Below are 19,084 nucleotides of genomic sequence, written 5' to 3'. Positions count from 1 at the left end.
TCTTCATATATTGAGCGTAACATCAAACCACAGCCTGAGATGCGTCTGTTATCCAAATTTTAACTACTTTCCAGGCAGCATTACACCAGATATTAAAGGTAACAGATGGTTGAACTAATAAACAAATCGATCTTAGCTGTCGCCTTAAATTCATTGTGGGGAGCAACAACAATATGACAGAATCCAAAGGTTCTTTGTACTTTACAGGGACTCAGACAAATAATATACCCCTACAGAAGAGCAACACAGTGACTTGCTCGGGCCAGGTGTAATTTTGAAAAGATTCAACACACACATAGGGAGATCCAATCAGTGTTCTTTGTGTACTATGAACCAACAAACAAAGAAGCGAATGGAGGAATAAGAGCAATCTTGGGGAGCAAGTCTGATTTCATTTCAGGCTTCAATTATTGGATCACTCCCACATTACAAAGGAAAGGTAGTAAGAAGTGGAGGAGTCAGCACCACAGTGCAATCACAAGACAAAAAAGCAAGTAGAAATTGGAGGTGTTTATTTATTTGCAATATTATAATTGATACCATATGTGTGATATTAGATAAACAAGATATATGATAAGGAAGCTAATAAATCTTCCCTTTTAATTTCTTACGATAAATAATAGAAAGTCAAAAGAGTCAAAAGGAGGAAGTAGATTTTTTTTCACTAATTGATAAAATTCTCTAGATTGATGGTTCTGGTAACACTTTGTAAAAATGAATAATTCATAAATTGTAAATGTATATTCAATTAAACTCACCATGTAATTTGGGGAAAGAAATGTTATGGATAGCACAATTTTGTGCTGTTTTACTTTGTTTATATTTGAAGGACCCTTCTAAGTAGCCACCTTATCACTTATCACTGAAGAGAGCTTGTTTTTTTAGGTTACAAGTTTGTATTATCAAATTATTAATAATGTAAATATTACCTTTCTGTGCCTGAATGTCTTTTCCAAAACTCTAGTTTACTGTCAACAAACAATAAAATACGTCATAAACCATTTACTAAGCAACTGTATATTGTAAACTTGAAACTGATGTTCATAATAGGTAGGAAATAGTTAATAAATAATGTAGATTTCATGTAAAGACATTTTGGATTGTCATTATAAAATTGCAACTGATGTTCATAAACCTTTACAACTGCTTAATAAATGGTTTATAAAACATTCCATTTTTTTTTAACAGCAAGACTACTATTAACTGAAATGTAATCACGAATAAATTGTACATTTATTTAAGATGGTTACTATAAAAGTGTTAGCAAGGTTCCCAACCCTCAGAGATGATTGGATGACAGGCAAAAAGCTGAATAATAACGCCACTTTTACCACTTGATACTTTGAACATGGTGCACCTGTCTCTGCTACATTCTTGCCTGTCATGCCCCAGACAACAATATACTGATATTTTAGTAAAGTGGATCAACAGTTCACATGGTAACGAGTGCACCAATGGCAGGGCTGGATTAAAATAAAAGATATAGGTGGACAGAATGTATTTTTCGGGCCTCCCCTAACCCTACATTTTGATATTGACCTGCTATACCATTGTTATATTAATATAGTTAGGTATATATTGTTTTATCAATTCATTCATTTAAGGTTTATTTGTACAGGGACAAGTACGTAGTCTAAACTGCTGCCGCACCACATCTGTTTATATGCAGACAGGTATTTAAGCATGAAAGTAGTCCCCCAAAAAGCTTTATGTGTCAGCGTGCCTGCTGACAGGGTTTGGAGAACCAGCCCTCCTGTTCTCTGGTCCATATGAAATCATTCTACAGTGCATTAAAGGTTGGGAGTCTCTGCTATAGATGACACATTAGAAATACACACACCATGCCTACATGTCCTCATACACACACACACACACACACACACACACACACACACAGTCTTACCAGCATAGAAATCAACTTTGCGGATGCGGAATGTGGTGGGAGCTGGGATGGTGACAGCGTTGGAAAACAAACCAATGAATGTTCAGGGAAAACAGAGAAGAAAAGTTTGATGAAGTGATGATGATAAATAAAACTAAAGTTAGATGACAACACTAGTGGAGCTGGAAGGTAGAGTAGACACAGAAAAAAATAGTCTGGAGATGGGTTCGCTGCAGGACTTGTCAGCGATCAAACTTGTGATTTTCAGTCAGAAAGCGTCTTAGGAAAAACTTTTTGGACAGCGTACTGACTCGACTACAAAACTCAGCATCTCTGCGGGTTTTGGTGTTCTGTTGTGAGCAGACTTGACATTTTCACTAAAACTAAAAAAACAAATCTAAAATCGAGGGAGCTAGGCTTCAGAGTGCTCGAGAGAGTTTCAGGACACTACAGTTTCTACGGTTTCTACAAGACAAACTGGAGCTGGAATATCGAGTAGCTGAGCAGGTTTCCACTGAGACAGGTAGACAGGGTGTCACAGTCGTCTGATGTTGATGGCTCACTTGAAACAGCTTACAGTATAATGTGGAGAGCCTCAGGGAAAGTCAACCATGTCTTCTTCTGAAATTATTCATTATTTAAGTTTGTTATATTCACCAAATCAAATAGCTACAGTTAGGTGTGAAAAAAATAGTAAAATAAACAGAAAAAATACAGTTAATATCTATATTTAATATGAGGAGGCATTACTGTGCATGTGGAGATTCAACAGCCTTCACAAAGTGTTGTGTTTGTATGGCACTACCTATTCCAAACTTCTTAAAGCCTTAAAGCTAATACTAAAAATAATTAAAAAAATAAGCTAAACAAATCATTTTTTAACTAAAACTAAAATTGAGAGAGCAAACCCACTCCGGAGACAAAACTGCACTTAAAACAAGAATAAAAACTAATGAAAAACACAAAACTACATGACTCTGCCTATAGGTGAGTCTGCTTTCCATTGACACCTGCTGCCAAGATGTGTTTGGACTGCATAACTTATAACATCATAATTTGTGATCCAATATAGACAAACAGGCAAAAAGCAGTTGCGCCTCTAGTGTTTGTTCTGACTGTATGTTGTTATCTGCTACATCCCATTTGACTACAATCTCACCATTGTTCCAGCGGTAGTGGTCAATTTTGTGCAAAACTGGAAGAGAGATGGCAAACAGAGGAAAGAGAGTTGATGGAAAAACAGCGAGACTGTCTTGAGTTGTTACTCTTTCTCATACACACACACACACACACACACACACACACACACACACACACACACACTGTATACAGACACACTCAGTCTTACCCTCCAGGGCATATTTCATGTCCTGAGCGAACAGCATCCACATGACCTCAGCGCTGACTTTACCCACATTAAGTTCCTGAGGAAACCTAGAAGTGAAGAAGTCAGGAGTCAGGAAAAGACAAATAGTAGTCAGTAGCTTTAGTTATCCTGTTTGTAAGTTATGTCTGTTTGGTAATATTCTGCTAGCCATTCAGCTTGCTGACAGATGCTTTGGGTGTAACTGATCAGAAGTACGACAACAGGTAAACGCATAAACCGAGAATCTTTAAAGGGCAACTTCACACATTAATGTGCTTACAGGTCTCGGGAAGTACGATTGCGTAAGAGGAGAGAGTAGTATAAAGCTGTTTGCGGCTCCAGAGGAAGCTGCATTTAATCTGATAAATTACCTCCAGTGATGTTACTCAGTGGCACTGTGGGTAGTACAGGCGACAGGTTTTTAAAAGGAAGAACAATGTGTGGAATAAAAAGGCGGTATTTCTGATCCTGAGCTTTCCTTTATGAACTATCCCAAATACCGTAAGTGTTATCGGACGGCAATGCTGGACCGGTGGACTGCTTTTTAAAACTTGGTGCAGACATTGCCCACAATGCAACTGCCACAGAGTGACATCACTGGAGGCAATTTATTAGATTCCACGCAGCTTCTTCTGGAGCCATGAAATGCTTTATATTTCATCAGTTCACTGAGTTTACAGTAGTGACGTCATAAAAGAGAACACTTACCGCAACATGTTTGAACAATATGACATGATTGCTTCAAATATGAATGTAACTCAGAACAAAGCTCAGTACTGACTGGTTAATGATGGGCGTGTAGGAGTTCTTGTCCTCCTCAATGATGGACACGATGAGCGTGATGAGTTTAGGCCAGAAGTCCAGATTCTGGATGCTCGGGCCCTGCTCCTCCTGCTGGCTCTCCTCTTTCTTCTCCTCTTCCTCTTCCTCCTCCTCATCTTCCTCTTCATCCTCCTCCTCCTCCTCCTCCCCCTCCTCTCCTTCCACTTTTTCCTTCTTCTTCTTCTGCTTCTTTTTCTTCTCTGGCTCGGGCTGAGAGAGGGAATAAGACAGAGGAAGTAAAAATGTAAGTATTTAGTTGGCTGACATGATTTGTTTATACACCTAGAATCAAAAACCAGATTTCCAGAACCTGCAAAAAGAAACACCTGCTGTTATGAAAAGAGTCGCAGCACAGAACAGAAAACAAGTTTGAGAGCTGAACAATTGTGTTTGGATGATTGATCCGCGCTGAATAATTTACAACAATAATTACAATATTATTCCTCCAGTGCTCCGACACCGTTTATTATCAAATATTTTGGCTGCATGTTTATGTGACAAGGTTCTGCACACTCCATAAAGCTGAAAAGGAGACTTTACTTGATTATCATGCAAAGTATTGGTAATTTATACTGAGCACAGGCTGGTTTAATGAGTTTAGACACACTAAGACATGAATCTTTCCAAGCACGGTTAAAAATATTCAGTGTTTCTCAGCTGACGGAGACTCAGTTAATTAGTGCACCAATTAGGGCTAAGCCAGCATGTGCAGTATTCAGATTAATATGAGAAACTGGGGGAGGTGAAGCAAAAAAAGGAGTCAGATCTTTGATAATTTTCCCGATTTCTACTTTAAAGGTTACAGAAATATTCCAAGACATTAAAACTGCTGTTTTCTAACTAAATAAATGCCTCTAAATACCATTTTAAAAAAAATCTTTTAAAATAAGTCCCCTTTCACTACAATGTCGTTTTGCTGTGGAGTTTCAAACTTCCCCTGACTTTCCATTTTTTGGTGAACTTTACTTCCAGTGGCGGTGTTAAATGATGTCAAATGGTCATAGTTTGATTAGGTTTAAGGACCAAAATCACCAAGTTAGGTTAAGGAAAAGATTATTATTTGGGTTAAAATAAGTCTGTTGCCTATAGTTTTGTTAAATCATGTATATGTGAGCATATATGTACCATAAATTAAAGGACAAATGCAGTATGAAGAGTGACAAAGGTTGTGTAGGGAGATGGGGATGGATGGATGTGTCAGACATTGGACTTTCACAGAGAAGACTGAGGTTTGTTTCCTGTTTGTTACCCGTCTTAAATATTCAGTTTCAGTGGTTGCCTGGTAGTTATGGTCAGGCACAACAGCAACCAGATCATCTGAAGCGCTGAACTTAATAAAATGCTTAACTGTCAAATTGAAATCAACAACTTTTACAATATTAAATTCCCAATGTAAGAATATGCCATCTTAAACACATATCCAGTATTATCATTTCTCTCAGGCCCATTTGTCCAGAGGGAAAAACCTCAAAACACTCAGATGCTTAGCAACTCACTGGCTGCACGGCTGGCTGGAACTGCCGGTTGAAGAGCTCCAGACAGTTGTTGAAGATGTACTCGTAGGTGGAGTTCAGGCAGGCCTTGACGCAGTCCCGCACCACGTTGGCGGCCCTGGGGGGACTCTGCAGCTCCAAGACCTGCACGAGCCCGGACATTGGAGTGGGAAGACAAGGCAGATGTCAAGAATCTGTGATCACCAGATAGTTTTGAGCTTCTCATACGAGGTGTTGAGGAAAGCATAAAAAAGTCAAAACACAATTTTGAATCTTATGGTTTTCACATGATATCCAGAGTATATACAAAATTCCAAGGTGTAAGAGGGTCATTACCAATATGTACAAATGGATGTGTCAAAATAAATATTCCTCTTTTTTCTAAAGTCAACACAAAGTTTCTTGACCAAAAATACAGTTTGCATGCATATATAATATATCAGTCAAACAGTGTTGCATGTATCTGATGTCTGGTTTCAGCATTTGGTGATTATTGAGCTGACATGTTGTTTCTACCTTCATCCTGAAGAAGGTGATGCTCGTGAGAAGGTCCACCGTTGACTTGAGGTCGCTGAGGCGTGCCTTGTTGCTGGCTGGGAAGTTGTTCTGCGGACAAACACACACACACACACACACACACACACACAGACACATACGTAATAGAATTTGGTTAACTAATTTCTTTTTGTTTGCCTTTAAAGCACTCATAATATTGAGCTTCCAATTTATCTCTGTATAACCGATCACAAGCAAACAGTCTTGATTAATTTGAAAAGACAGAAGCACACCATCCAGATAAAAACTATATGAAAAAACCTGCTGTGATCCCTGGATAAACTTAAGAGATAGAAAAAATAAACAACATCTGAGTAGCTGTGAAGAAAATATTTTTTCTTATTGGAGGAAATAAAGAAGTCAAATGCCCGAAGAAGATGACAAACTCCTACCGAGGAATAATCTGAATGTGACTGGGATGGAACTGCAGCTATAGATCTGTGTGTGGTGAGGAAAAAGAATACCAGCAGCTGAGAGCTGAGACTCACTCTGTACATGGAGAGGTCGATACGCAGGGAGTTGTGCAGCTGATCGAGGAGCTTCACAAAACGATCTCTCTGTTGGATAGAGCAAAGAGAGTTTTTTTATTTCTCAAAATCTTGCACTTGTTCAGAGTTCAGACAGTGGGGAAGAGACAGACAAGAACAATTTGCATGTTTGAATGTGTCCAAGTGTCTGTCTCCACCTGAATATGTGTGTAGGCCGGCGCTACAGAGACTAACAGGGGAGACCGAATGTCTTTTGTGTTAGGAGTACATCAAAATGTAGACACAAGTCTTCCAATTGATTCCTTTGTTCTTTCTTCCTTTTCTACTTTCCTTCTTTTTCTTCTCCTGTATATTTTGACCAATGCTAACCCCATTGAGGATGCAGTTTCTCACATGAAACCACACTGGTGGATTTAATATCACAATCCGCTGTCTGTTTCATATAATCCACTTAGTGACAAAAAAAAAACAGATTTGCTTTGCAAATGTTTTATGAGTAAGAAGATGCAATGAACACTCTTGTTAGACCTCAACGATGCACTTGCGCTCTGGTAAGAAAACGCTGAATGGAGCACAGGCCTGCTTGTGGGACTAACACAGCTTCTGCATTTGTATCTGGAAGCCATTCAACATGTTGCATCTGCTGATTCTCATTGTGTATCCAGGAAACGCTGCGTGCACGTAGTCGATGTGAGGTAACAGACAAAAGGCTGTGCGTGTGGAAAGTTCAGTATTAACATGTCAGATGTAACTGTTGACTGTCTTTTGTCTTCTTTTTTTGAATCTTCAGTGACTCATTTCAGCCTCCTGTCAGTTTGTTTGGCCGTGTATAAACAGACAGCTGTTTGTAGGCCTTGTTTCCACTGCATGGCATGGCCCAGCTGACAGAGCTGAGGAAGGTGAAGAGGGTGCGTGACTGACACTAAGGTTAAACAAGCATAAGTATGGGCATTAACCCAATGGAGAGTGCTCCGCTGATACGTGTTTCCCTCAACCAGTCTGACTTGACAGTTGGCAATCCTTCTACTAGATCAGAAAGTAACAAAACCTGCCTGGTTATTAATACCACCAAGTGTTACGCCTTTTCATACCACAACAATCAGGGTTTCTGTGTTGAATTGGGACTTTGAAGGTTGATTTCTTGCTTTTGGACAGCAGACAGGCTGCTACTGATACCAAGGTTTATTACACTCTGCTTTCGGACACTAGCAGCCAGAAAACAACCAGGAGTTGCAAGAAGCCAGAAACAGAGAATCAAATATCTAGATGTTCTTATCTTGCTGCTTGAGCTGTCGAGCTGTTTATCTTTCAAACTGCGGTGGCATCAATAATATGACTTGGAAACACAGTAACCAGAGGTGTTGCCAAACCAACCAGGACAGAAATCTTTAGAATTACAACTTTAATTTTCACTTTTCACAATTCTCTGTTAAATTCGTATAACAGATTCTTTTGTACAGGGCCTGCTCATTGGGAGCAATTTGTGTTTTCCTTAAATACATGGAACCACATGGGCAGGAGGAGCCAGGGACTGGAGCACTCTATGATCAATGGCCAACCAGCTCGAACACCTGAGCTACAGCCAGTAGCGGTATCCCCAATGCTTATTTTTGTCATTCATCAACTACTCTCCTTCATATGTTTTGGCACTGCAAATGCATTTGCATGTCATGCCAAGAAAGCAACAGAAAATGAGAACCACAGAGAGAGGTAGAGAGAGAGAGGGATAGAGACAGAGGGATAGAGAGGACTCTGGTGTAGTGGGAGTCACGACATGGCTGACAAACTAACAAGATAAAATGAGTTGTGTCTGACAGTGAGAACGAGGGGGAGGAAGAAAGAGAGGCAAAGTTTCCAGTCTCACTAGGAACTGGCAAATGTCACTCACCGGTTTGCAACAACTTAAATAAATAAATACATTTATCGAGTGGGCAGAAACACCGGTGAATCCCACACTGGTGCAATTTGATACACAACAGTTAAAAAGCCAAACAGCTGGATATCTGCCATACCTTTTACTTCCTTACAGAGGTAGCCAGTCATGATTGCATGGCAATTAGTTTGTGAATTGTTAGTTTAATGGAAAGGATTTCCCTTTGTTTTCAAGTATGAACAATGGCCAACATTAACTAGCACCGAAAAGCAACAACAAGAAACAAACACAAGCATGTTGAGAGACTCTTTCAACTCTTCTTTTGTTTTTTCTCTATCTGTGCATCCCATGGTGGCGGGGACAATGCAAGCAGTCATTAATTATGGGGGAGAAAGTGCAAACATATAGTGTTGCATATGTGAGTAAAGTTAAGGAAATGAGGAGACAAGTTTGGTTTCGGAGGAGAGAAAATGAAGCAAAGGGAAGGAGCTCTAACCATAAAGGATGAGGCTAGTTACAGTCTACTTACTTACTGTCAGTGAACCCTAAGAAGGAACTACTTTTAGTCTCTAAAATCTATCACCAAAACATTAATGGTTTACTTTGTTTCCCAACTCATCAAATACTGAAGCTTTGGATTGGTGGCTGACCTGACCTACCAAACCACAATGCCGTTTTTTTATTTGAAAGAGAGGGAAAGAGACTCAACAATCAGCCCTCTTACAGTTTGGACATTTAATGAGCTATTGGGTGACATGTTCCTTTATCACCACAAACACACACAGTTGTTTCATGACGTGTTACCCTTTTGTTGAAAGGGATCAATTAACTAATTAAAAAAACTGCATGAATCTAATGTGGAGCATTTTAACGCAGGCAAGGATTTGCTATGGTGGACTTGTGACTTAATGGATGTTTAAGGATACTGATGAAGACAGATCAACATCAGTCATCTGCTTCAGCCCTGAATGTCACAGATATGCAAGTGAAGGGCAAGGTGAGGTTTTGGTCTTGTGATGGGATTTATTGACAGTAAGGGAAGTATTTGACATTGCCAGGCTAACCTCAGCCTTACCTCCAGAGCCAAGTCTTAACCTTGATCTTCAAACAGCCCTTTGAACAAGTGAGAGCCAGACACAATGTCCTCACTTTTCACAACTTGTCCTCATTCTCAATGTTCAAACCTCAGGCACGCACACACACACACACACACACACACACACACACACACACACACACACACACACACACACACACGCACACGCACACACACACACACACACACGCATGTCTGACCTAAAAAAGACTGAGATAAGGATAACAGATCAGATTTGACCTTTACAAAATAACACATTGTCACATTGTCCTTCCCTAAAGCAAGGCCACACACACGCACACGCACACACACGCACACGCACACACGCACGCACACACACACACACACACACACACACACACACACACACACACACACACACACACACACACACACACACTAGCCAGGTAATAATTGTAATTGGCTCTCCACTCTCCTTGTTACTGATGGGCAGGTTGCTCCCTTCAGGTTTTACTGCAGTGACTCTGGTCCTGGGGTGCATGAAGATCCCTGTCCTCTGCTGTTGTGACACAATTTATGTGACTATAAAATCATTTGGCATGTGTTTCGATTCATCAGATCTGTGACAAATGTGGGATTAATTCATATCAAAAGCCTAAAGGTATAATTTCACAATTAAAATAAGTAGCTTGAAGGGGAAGATGAAAATGATCATTTAGAGCTGAACTTTAGCTGTTTTGCATTTAAGTCTGCAGTCAGGTTCAATATTCTCAAAGAGAACTGAGCCGAGTTAAAAACTCAGTTTTCATCACCATTAAATACACCTTCGGGAGCCTTTTTTTGTATTTTTTTTTTCAAGAAATTAAAATCATTCAGCTATCATTGTCATATTTTCATTCATTTTTGCACTTAATGAGATTATTTTGTATTTCATATAATATTACTACATTTTATTGCCCTCCTGTCCTTGATTTATTTTTAGTTCTGACCAATAGACTGTCTCTGACAAGAAGCCTCATCCAAATCTAAAGACATTACTTACTCGTTCAGTCACGCTCAGACCAAGCTCCAATATACCTCCTTTCTGGCACTGAAGCGCAATAAATGGGCTGGAATATCCCATTGTGGGTTAGGGTTAAGTCAAACCAAATCCCATTTTCTCCCTCCAGCCAGAACAAATTCTGTGTCACAGCACTGACGGCTGACGCTGGTTTCACCACCAAAGTTCCTCAGTTTCCCTTGTGGAGCAGGTGCTGAATCCCCACACGCTAATAAAAGATGCCTTAAATAAGTTGCTGAGGGCAGGTGACATTCAATTCTGTTGGGAGCACACAGGATGCTTTGCTCTTGTCCCAGAGGAAGTCCTGCCCAAAGCAGGAAACAATTCAATAAGTGAGTCCAGGAGCGGAACAGAAGCTGGTGACAGACTGTTGGGGTAATTTAGCTATTCGGCAAGGTCTCAGTTCACCTTCGATGTGTATCAGTGTCCACTCTGATTACTTCATTCAAATGAAAACCACTAACAACAGAAAAATGGAAGGAAACAGGCAATCAGTTGTCTGACAGGTCCTGTTATTTCTTTATAATCCCATAGGAGGTTTCCTGTAAATAACTATCTCATTGGGTACTAATTAAAGGAAAAATAGAGACAAAGTACTGAATTTAGTGGACTGGGTTGACTTTTACAAGAAGTCGTCTTCAGAGTACTAGATGTCAGGTTAAAAAACTAAAAGCGAGCTTGAAGGAAAGCTAATGACCACCATAGTCCACCATACAAAACACAAGCACTAACGCACAGTGTGTGTGTTTAATTTTCATTGTACATGTCGGGTATTGGGACAAAGGCAAAGAGCTAATCACATTAAGACATCAGAACACGCTCCCATACTTCAAAATACAATTGTTTAAGCACAAGTGGGACAATGAAATTAGGATATAACCCCTAAACTGGTATTTTTCACTATAGAACTTGAACAACTGCAAATAAACGATACTTAAAGCACAGACTGCAGCAAGCTTTTAGGCACATTTCCTTCCGCACAAAGCGGTGCTGAATTTAATGGCTTATGCTTTTGACTGCAGGCAGCTAGAACAAGTGTAAATCTCAACCTTCTAAATCCTGTACAGCAAAATTGCACTGAGCAGCTTAGTCATTATTGACACCCACCGCTACTGTCCCTCTTCTCCCACTCAGGTGCAGCCACGTAAGTACAAAATTGGCACAGAAAAGACTGAAAAATCGGCACCCGTGATGGAGGTGTCACTTCAAAAGAGCAGACTTGGTTTTTGATGTTACAAAAACAAAAAACAAAAAAAAACCCCAAACGTACGAATGAAACATTAACAGTAATGAAGTTAACCTGCGACCTGATCTGCTGCAAAATCCTCAGCAAACTTTTTAATAATGAACCTCTAAAGAGCAGCCATTGCTCACGAACAGGGAGCATTAAAGAACTCGTCGAGAGCTTTCGCTGCTGCTCAGATTGTTTTTTTTTTCAGATAAGCAGCTCAAGAAATGTTAAGCAACCAGACAAACTCACAGCAGCCATCATTACTGCATGTGGCTGACAACCAGAGAGCCCTCAGGTGTGAAGTTGTATAATGGATAATGGGCATTGCGGCGCACTGTACTTGCTCAGAATCTATTCCCCGGGAAGGTAAATTATGGTGAAAACAAGAAAGAAGTCAATAGCGTTTGCTCCCACTGGCAAAATTTACTGTAGTATCCACAGCTTCCCAGCAAAAAAGCTAAATTAAAAAAAAAAACAAAACATGAGGTGTGAGATGCTGGCATGTCTGGAGTCTCCTTGCCCTTACACACACACACACACACGCACACACAGGCTGCAGGCTGCATACAAACACACCCACACACCTGTAAAGCACAACAGGCAGTTTCGCTAAAACTGTCAGCTGATGACATGATTTCAGACAAGAATTATGAAGAGCAGAGGCGAGGAAGAGCAGATCGATCTGACAGCATCTTTCACTGGGCTGAGCAGAGCATAGCGGGGGTGGGGGGGGGGGAGACAGAGACAGAGGACAGGGAGGAAAGGAGAGGCTGATGTTTTACAGATTAGAAAATCACCTTATTACCATGGGAACAGATATGCTGAAATTGGCTTGACTGAACATTTGGACAATAACAAAACAAAAAGAAAGGTAAGGAAGAGCCAGAAAAAGGAAAGGAGGGAAATAATGTGTGTGGTCTTTGATTGGTCTGTCTGGGAAGGTGCACAGCAGAGAGAGACGGAGAGAGTGAAAAAAGCTCCGACAAATGAAGAGAGACAGAAAGACAGAGTGTGGCCAAGGAGAGGGTGAAAAAACAACCTCCCCGCTGCCTGTGTGTTGTACAGTCCGAGACTAGAAAATGATAAATCAATAAAGAGAGGAGACAAATTATCTCAAATTGTTACAAAAAAAGAACAATCCCTGTTAGATTTGTGTGCTCTATAGACCGAATCACCATGGCGTCGCCCTAACAACAACAATCACTTAATCACAGTCTCTTCCAGGTAAACAACTGGTTCTGTTAAATCTTGGACTAACTGCTAGTCTGTGGTAAATTCAAGCTGTCAACTTCTTTAGTCTGTGGTTACTTAGTTAACGTTTTCTTATGAATGAGATATTAAAGTGTCACACGTATTTTTGATTAATTAGATGGATACACTTTGAAGTAATATCACAAAAAAGGCATTTCATTTTGATGTATGCTGGTGCGTTATGCAGGGATTGCTACCTGTTATTACAAACAAACTTTGTGATTAGTTTTAGAGTTCTCCTCTTTGCAGTGTTGTTTACGGAGCTCACGAGATTTAATCAAATTAGTCACTCCCATTAAAGCAATATTATATTTTGTATACACGTTATTGAGTAGGGTTAAGAAAAATAGTTGGATGGACATATTTGATTTAGAGTGACCCCAGCCCCATTTGAATCTTACTGTGCAACAATAAAATAAAAAGACTAAATTGATACAATACAATTCAGTTTAGCTTCAATGTCATATTTACTGATAGATAAATAACTCTGAGAGTGCAGAGTGATGTCAAGCAACTAAAGACCGCAGGTGGAATGGGAAGCACCATGAGGATGCCCGTGGACATCGAGTCATCTTGGTTATCGAATCAGTCTCAACCAACTAACTTTGTTTTTTTCTACAAGTGTATATGGGTCAGTAATCGCCTTTGACTTGGAGGTGTTAGCTTCCAATATACTTTGTAAGTAGTGTCTCAGAGGCTACTTCTTCTCTAATGGAGATGTCTGTGGTACCGACGGTGTTTTCAGTAATGCTGTGGTCGGTCTTATGTAAAGCATTTTGCCTCATTTATTAACAAACTTTCCTTGCACTCTCTATTAGTGAGCAACACCTTGATAAATGTTGTAATGGTCACAGGTTAATCAGTGTATTCAAAAGTAGTCAGTTTGGGATCAATCGTTTTTAGTTGTGAAGCCACAACATCAGCTAATATTGTGCTCCATGCTGGAATGTATGATGACAGGCGTCGGTTCATTCATTAATTCATGCATTAATTACTGTGAAGTCACTCGAGTATTACCCATGTTCTCTACGAGCAAACCGGGAAGTAGAGAACAGCTTAATTAAGACAAATGAAATACCCATATACCCATATAAACAATGCCTCAATTCAGTGAAATTTAATTAGATATAATTCATATCAAACAAATGCATCGACCTATGCTACAGGGCTTATTATCAAGCTGGCAAGCCAAGAAGCAGACCCACACTTTTGTAGCCCATGGCGAGAATAAGTCTGCCTGCATCCCATGACCCATTAGGGCAAGATTATGCTGCCTGTAGTCGCTCGTATATCACTGGAGTCTGAGAGCAACCAGTAGGAGAACTCAAGCCAGCAGTATTGGCAAAGATCCCAGGAGTCATTAAGCTCGGCCTCTAGCTGTCATTGTCCCCCCATCCATGGCTTGTGTGGGCCCCGCGGGCTGAATTTGGGTCACTGCAAGGTTCAGAGCCGTTCCAAAGATCCCACAGCGATGAAACATTACCTTTTAACGAAGAAGATTATTAGCAGCATAAAGGAACACCACCTACTGGCTCTTTATAGGTCACTGCAAATGGTTACTGACAAACCAGATCACCTTCTCTAGGAAGATGCCTACTTTAGCTAAGAAACTGTGGCTTAAGAGATATAATATGCATGATATCTGCATTAAATGTCCATGAATGACTGGACCATTGCCATGTTTTTGATCTTCTGCACTTATATTAGTGCACTCTACAGGTAATGGTGTGTTTCATTTGGCTGCCTGTCGCATTAATTTCCACAATAACGCCAGAGAGTGAGGAGAGAAGTCAGTTTGGTCCCAGTCCGGTTTTCTTTCAGCAAAGTTGATGTCTTGTTACTCTTTTTGGTGGGTGTGGTAAGCCAGGTTTGAGCTTGATTACAGCCTTGAAAGCTCTTTGCAGAGAGAAGCAGTTTCTTAAATCAGTGTCAATACAGTGGCTGAAGGCTATTTGTATAATCCTAAATAATCATATCAGGAAGAAAAGAGGATTGTGTTTTTTGGCGAGGGCTTGGGTAGAAGCATCTTGAAAGTGGAATTAATTAAGTGAAGAGTAAGCTAAAAATGTTTCCTGCTTGGACCAAAAGCTGAATCTCAACATGCCCTGAATATCCTAACCATTTTATGTATCTGCAGTGCTCGGGGAAGATGAACAACCATGTGTCACTGTCACTGTTTTGACATGTAATTGCAGTGCAAGCGATGTCATTTTTAACACTGATTGCTTGCTGTTATGAATGTATCATTTCACAGGCTTCATCGGAATCACATCAGCAGTGTCTGAGAAATCAAACAAACATGCAGCGAATAGAGAAACAGACGGAGGACGAGTCAGCCCACAACCCCTCAGAGAATTACTGGGAAATGCGTGAGGCTTCTTCTTTTAGCAAGCCAATATTTGGCACTCAGATGTACACTAAAGTTTGGAATCGCCTGTCACAAAAGTTAGATTCAGCACAGTCAGATGGCTGAGATGACTACAGCTTAGGATGGTATTTCAAGCTTTGAGGTTGTAGAAAGTCCTCTTTATAAATAGATTTTGTATGATGGGTTTGCAAAAAAGTCTTGTTTTGTACATGGAGAACAAACGCTGTACATTTATACAACCAGACTGACAACTGAAAGGGCAGACGGACACTGAGATGAGCAACAGTTAAATGAGAATACAAGAAATCACCAGTCACTGGTGAAAGAACTTGGAAAATTAGCATCAAAATCTGTTACAATCCATAGAACAGGCTCCTGCTTCAGTGCACAATAATGCTTAAATAACAGATATGTTGCTTAGCAAAGCTATTCTTAGAACTTCAAAATAATAGCAGGTTAGTCTAGTGTCAGTACACTTGAAATTGGATCGAGCATCAAATATCAGCTGAACATGGGCTGGTAAATCATTGTTTAAACCAATTCAATCTAAACACTAAGTAGACTACAAAGGGCCAAAATTAAAATGAGTTTCAAAATTATTCAGAGCCCAGTTACACCATTGTGGTTCAATAATGATCGAGGGTCACTTGTGCTTTTCTGGTCTGGAGAAGAAAAAAAAAATCCAAATTAAAGAGTATTTGAGGGATTGGGATGTTGACTGAATGGAAGTTCTAATCATTTATTCATTCTTCTTGTGTGGCCAGAACTAATTACACTGTTTTTCTCTAGCCATTATATAGCCAATAGCCATTACTGAAGGACAGAAGAAAAACATCAATACAAGATGATTCCAAATGGTAATGTATTTTACAATTTGAGCATCCAAAGTCCATGACACTCACAAAGCCAAAGCACAAATCACATGGGTATGACTTATGCAGATGCACTACCATTAAGACAAATTGAAGAAGTTAGCAATGTGGCAGCTACAAGGTCAGAATTTTTTCCTGCAACATAAAGTCTTATGTAAGCCGTAAAGAACAAACTGATGTTACAACCATATAGGTTGTTTTGCAAGTAGCTTATTACAATCCGTGATTACTGTTAGGACGCAACCTCTAGTGGCCGCAGTGATTATTACAGCAGCAAAGGAGGAAGTCCGGTGGCATCGTATAAAGACCCACAAGGTCTGTGAAATGAGGTAGATGGGTTACACAGAAGAGATCGTGTGCTGTGAGAAACCAAATGTCAACATGATTTATTTTTAATGTGTGTTCATCTGCATCGGGTAACCTAAATTATGCATGCATGTATTACTTGAGTTTACAGTCTAGATCTTTTTCTAAACATAACCAAGTAGTTTAAGTGTCTCAACTGATCCAAACAGTGAGCGTACACCAAAGGTCCCACTGGTATGCAGCGGTGATATACTGTATATTGTTTTGGGAGTCACTGGTTAATGACTATTCAGTTGGATGTTACTATATTTTATATCTTTAATCGTGTATCTGTTTGCCTCTATAAGGACTTCAATATTTCTTCTATTTGGCAACATGCAACAAAGAGCCATTGTTAAGTGTAGGGTGTTGTAGAGTACTGATTTGAATTAGATGAATGATGCAGTATTAGCCTTCCAGCTATAGACCAGTAGTTTTACACTAGATGGATAAGACATAATCAGTCAGAGAAGATAGAGACAGATCAGTCAGAGAAGATAAAGTTTGTGTGTGCAGATGTCTAAGACTGTTTTTATCTCAATGATTGCGAAATCACCTGTTCCCTGTCCACTGCAATAAAAGATCAGTGTTTATCAGTGTTTATTTCATTGTGCGGCGTGGTCACCTACCCCGAAGTTGGAGGCTGCAAATCTGGCCGGAGCAGAGACGTTGGTGGAGGCGGTGGGGTGGGCGTAGAAGGCATTGATGTTGGCCAGCAGGGTGCTCATCACTGCCGGCACCCCTGACAGCATGTACTTAGAGGACAGGCAAGAGAAATGGCTGTGGAGGAAAAGAAACGAAGGGGGACACCGAGAAGAAGGGAAACAGGGATTACGGGAGGTTGGCAGGTTTCAAAGGAGGAAGATTGAGGGTTTAAAAGCAGTAAGAGGTTAAATAAAAGGGCAGGTTGGACATGGAGAGGGAGGCAAGGAGGATGAGACAGGTGGGGACAGAAGAAAATAGGGGTTGAGATGAAGACAGAGGCCAGAGAGATAAATTACAGAGAAGGAGGACGATATAGTATTAGATGTATAGATAGATTGATGGAGGGAGGAAATGGAATGCATTTTATTTTTTTTAATCTTTTTTTCAAGCAAAGGAGCCAACATATAGCTGAAGTTAAGTGGGCTTCCAGTGAAAAATGAGACTCTTCTACAGTGTGCAACAGTGCTGTGTCTGTGTGTTTCAATCACCATTTTCATTTGGCCGTGTAGTGGATTGGCTTATATCCCCTCCTCAATACAACTTCAATTTCCTCACTGCTTCCCAGTCTGATTATTATATCATATTAATTGATGGTGCTCCTTCGAGACGTTAAACAAACACATAGACCTTTTTCTGTCCATTTAAGGTCAAATTACGACATTATTAATGTAATTAAAACTGTGTGTAAATGTGTATGTGTGTGCACGTGTGTTCTCATTGAGTCTCCACCTGTCTGTCAGTGATCCAATCAAATAGCCGGGAAATGTCTGAGGTGACAGGTCATCTTTTCTCATTAGATGAGATAAACTAATTTGCATGCTGTTTATAGTTCATGACAACCCCGCCCACCGCTCATCACATCAACACACACATACACAAACACACACACACACACACACACACACACACACACACACACACACACACACACACACACACACACACACACACACACACACACAGAGGCCTATAAATACTGTCCAAGCACAAACTAATTTCAAGTATTTCCTGATTTGATTTACCCGCATCATGACATCATGCCCCATTGGATGAATTGAATGGGAAGTGCCTGGCAAAGTTATATTCATAAATACACACACACACACACTCACACAAACACACATTTCAACACTGAACATACGTCATGGCCTGGTAAATGGACTCAATGCCGTAGCGCATGGCGAACTCGTCCACGATGTCCTGTTGCACCTCATCAAAGTAAACCTTCCATGCATCATCTCCTTGAGCCACTGGGATCTTCACCACGCCGCCTCCCTCCACATCTGTTGAGTAGTGGAAGATGTTCTACAAAAAAAAGGATGAGTAAACAAAAAAATATAGCAGTGCTCAAAAAAGTAAACAACTGGCGGCAGCTGTTCACAGAAACAACTAATGTTCAATAGTTAGCTGGGATGTTGTTGATGTTGTTGTACTGACTTGTTGAGAAATCATCATGATCGGACACAATTTTGAAAACTTTTGGATCATGATGAGTGTTAATATTACTTTTCTGGCCACTTTGGTCATTTTTCTTCTTGCACTATCAAAAGTTTACATGATTTGTCTATACATGTGAGCAGCCTTGAACATGAGAAACGATTTGAAAGAAATGAAGAACCATTGAGTCAATAATCAGATCTAAGTCTCTGATAATAAATTCTGACTTTTAACCTTTTTACTTTCAAGATCTTTTACATGCACAAGAACCTTTATTAA

General features: G+C 40.1%; 1 protein-coding gene across 3 annotated transcripts in view; it reads right to left on the bottom strand.

Moving 5' to 3' along the window:
- LOC119019929 (protein unc-13 homolog B-like) overlaps positions 1-19,084 on the bottom strand; it is a 159,322-nt gene that overhangs the window by 31,938 nt on the left and 108,300 nt on the right. For 2 of the 3 annotated variants that reach the window (XM_037098922.1, XM_037098919.1), the window contains 7 exons: positions 18,510-18,673; positions 17,293-17,443; positions 6,607-6,675; positions 6,080-6,169; positions 5,567-5,707; positions 4,030-4,280; positions 3,231-3,316 (listed from right to left, as the gene is read on the bottom strand). In XM_037098922.1, coding sequence (XP_036954817.1) covers positions 3,231-3,316; positions 4,030-4,280; positions 5,567-5,707; positions 6,080-6,169; positions 6,607-6,675; positions 17,293-17,443; positions 18,510-18,673 — 952 coding nt within the window. Of the gene's footprint in view, positions 1-1,903; positions 1,946-3,041; positions 3,078-3,230; positions 3,317-4,029; positions 4,281-5,566; positions 5,708-6,079; positions 6,170-6,606; positions 6,676-17,292; positions 17,444-18,509; positions 18,674-19,084 lie in introns of all 3 variants that reach the window. The other variant, XM_037098921.1, reaches the window with a different exon arrangement.

Source organism: Acanthopagrus latus, chromosome 5 (assembly GCF_904848185.1).
Source record: "Acanthopagrus latus isolate v.2019 chromosome 5, fAcaLat1.1, whole genome shotgun sequence".
Taxonomy (NCBI): domain Eukaryota; kingdom Metazoa; phylum Chordata; class Actinopteri; order Spariformes; family Sparidae; genus Acanthopagrus; species Acanthopagrus latus.
Note: the sequence above shows the minus strand (reverse complement) of the source record. Positions and strands in the feature narration are given on the sequence as shown.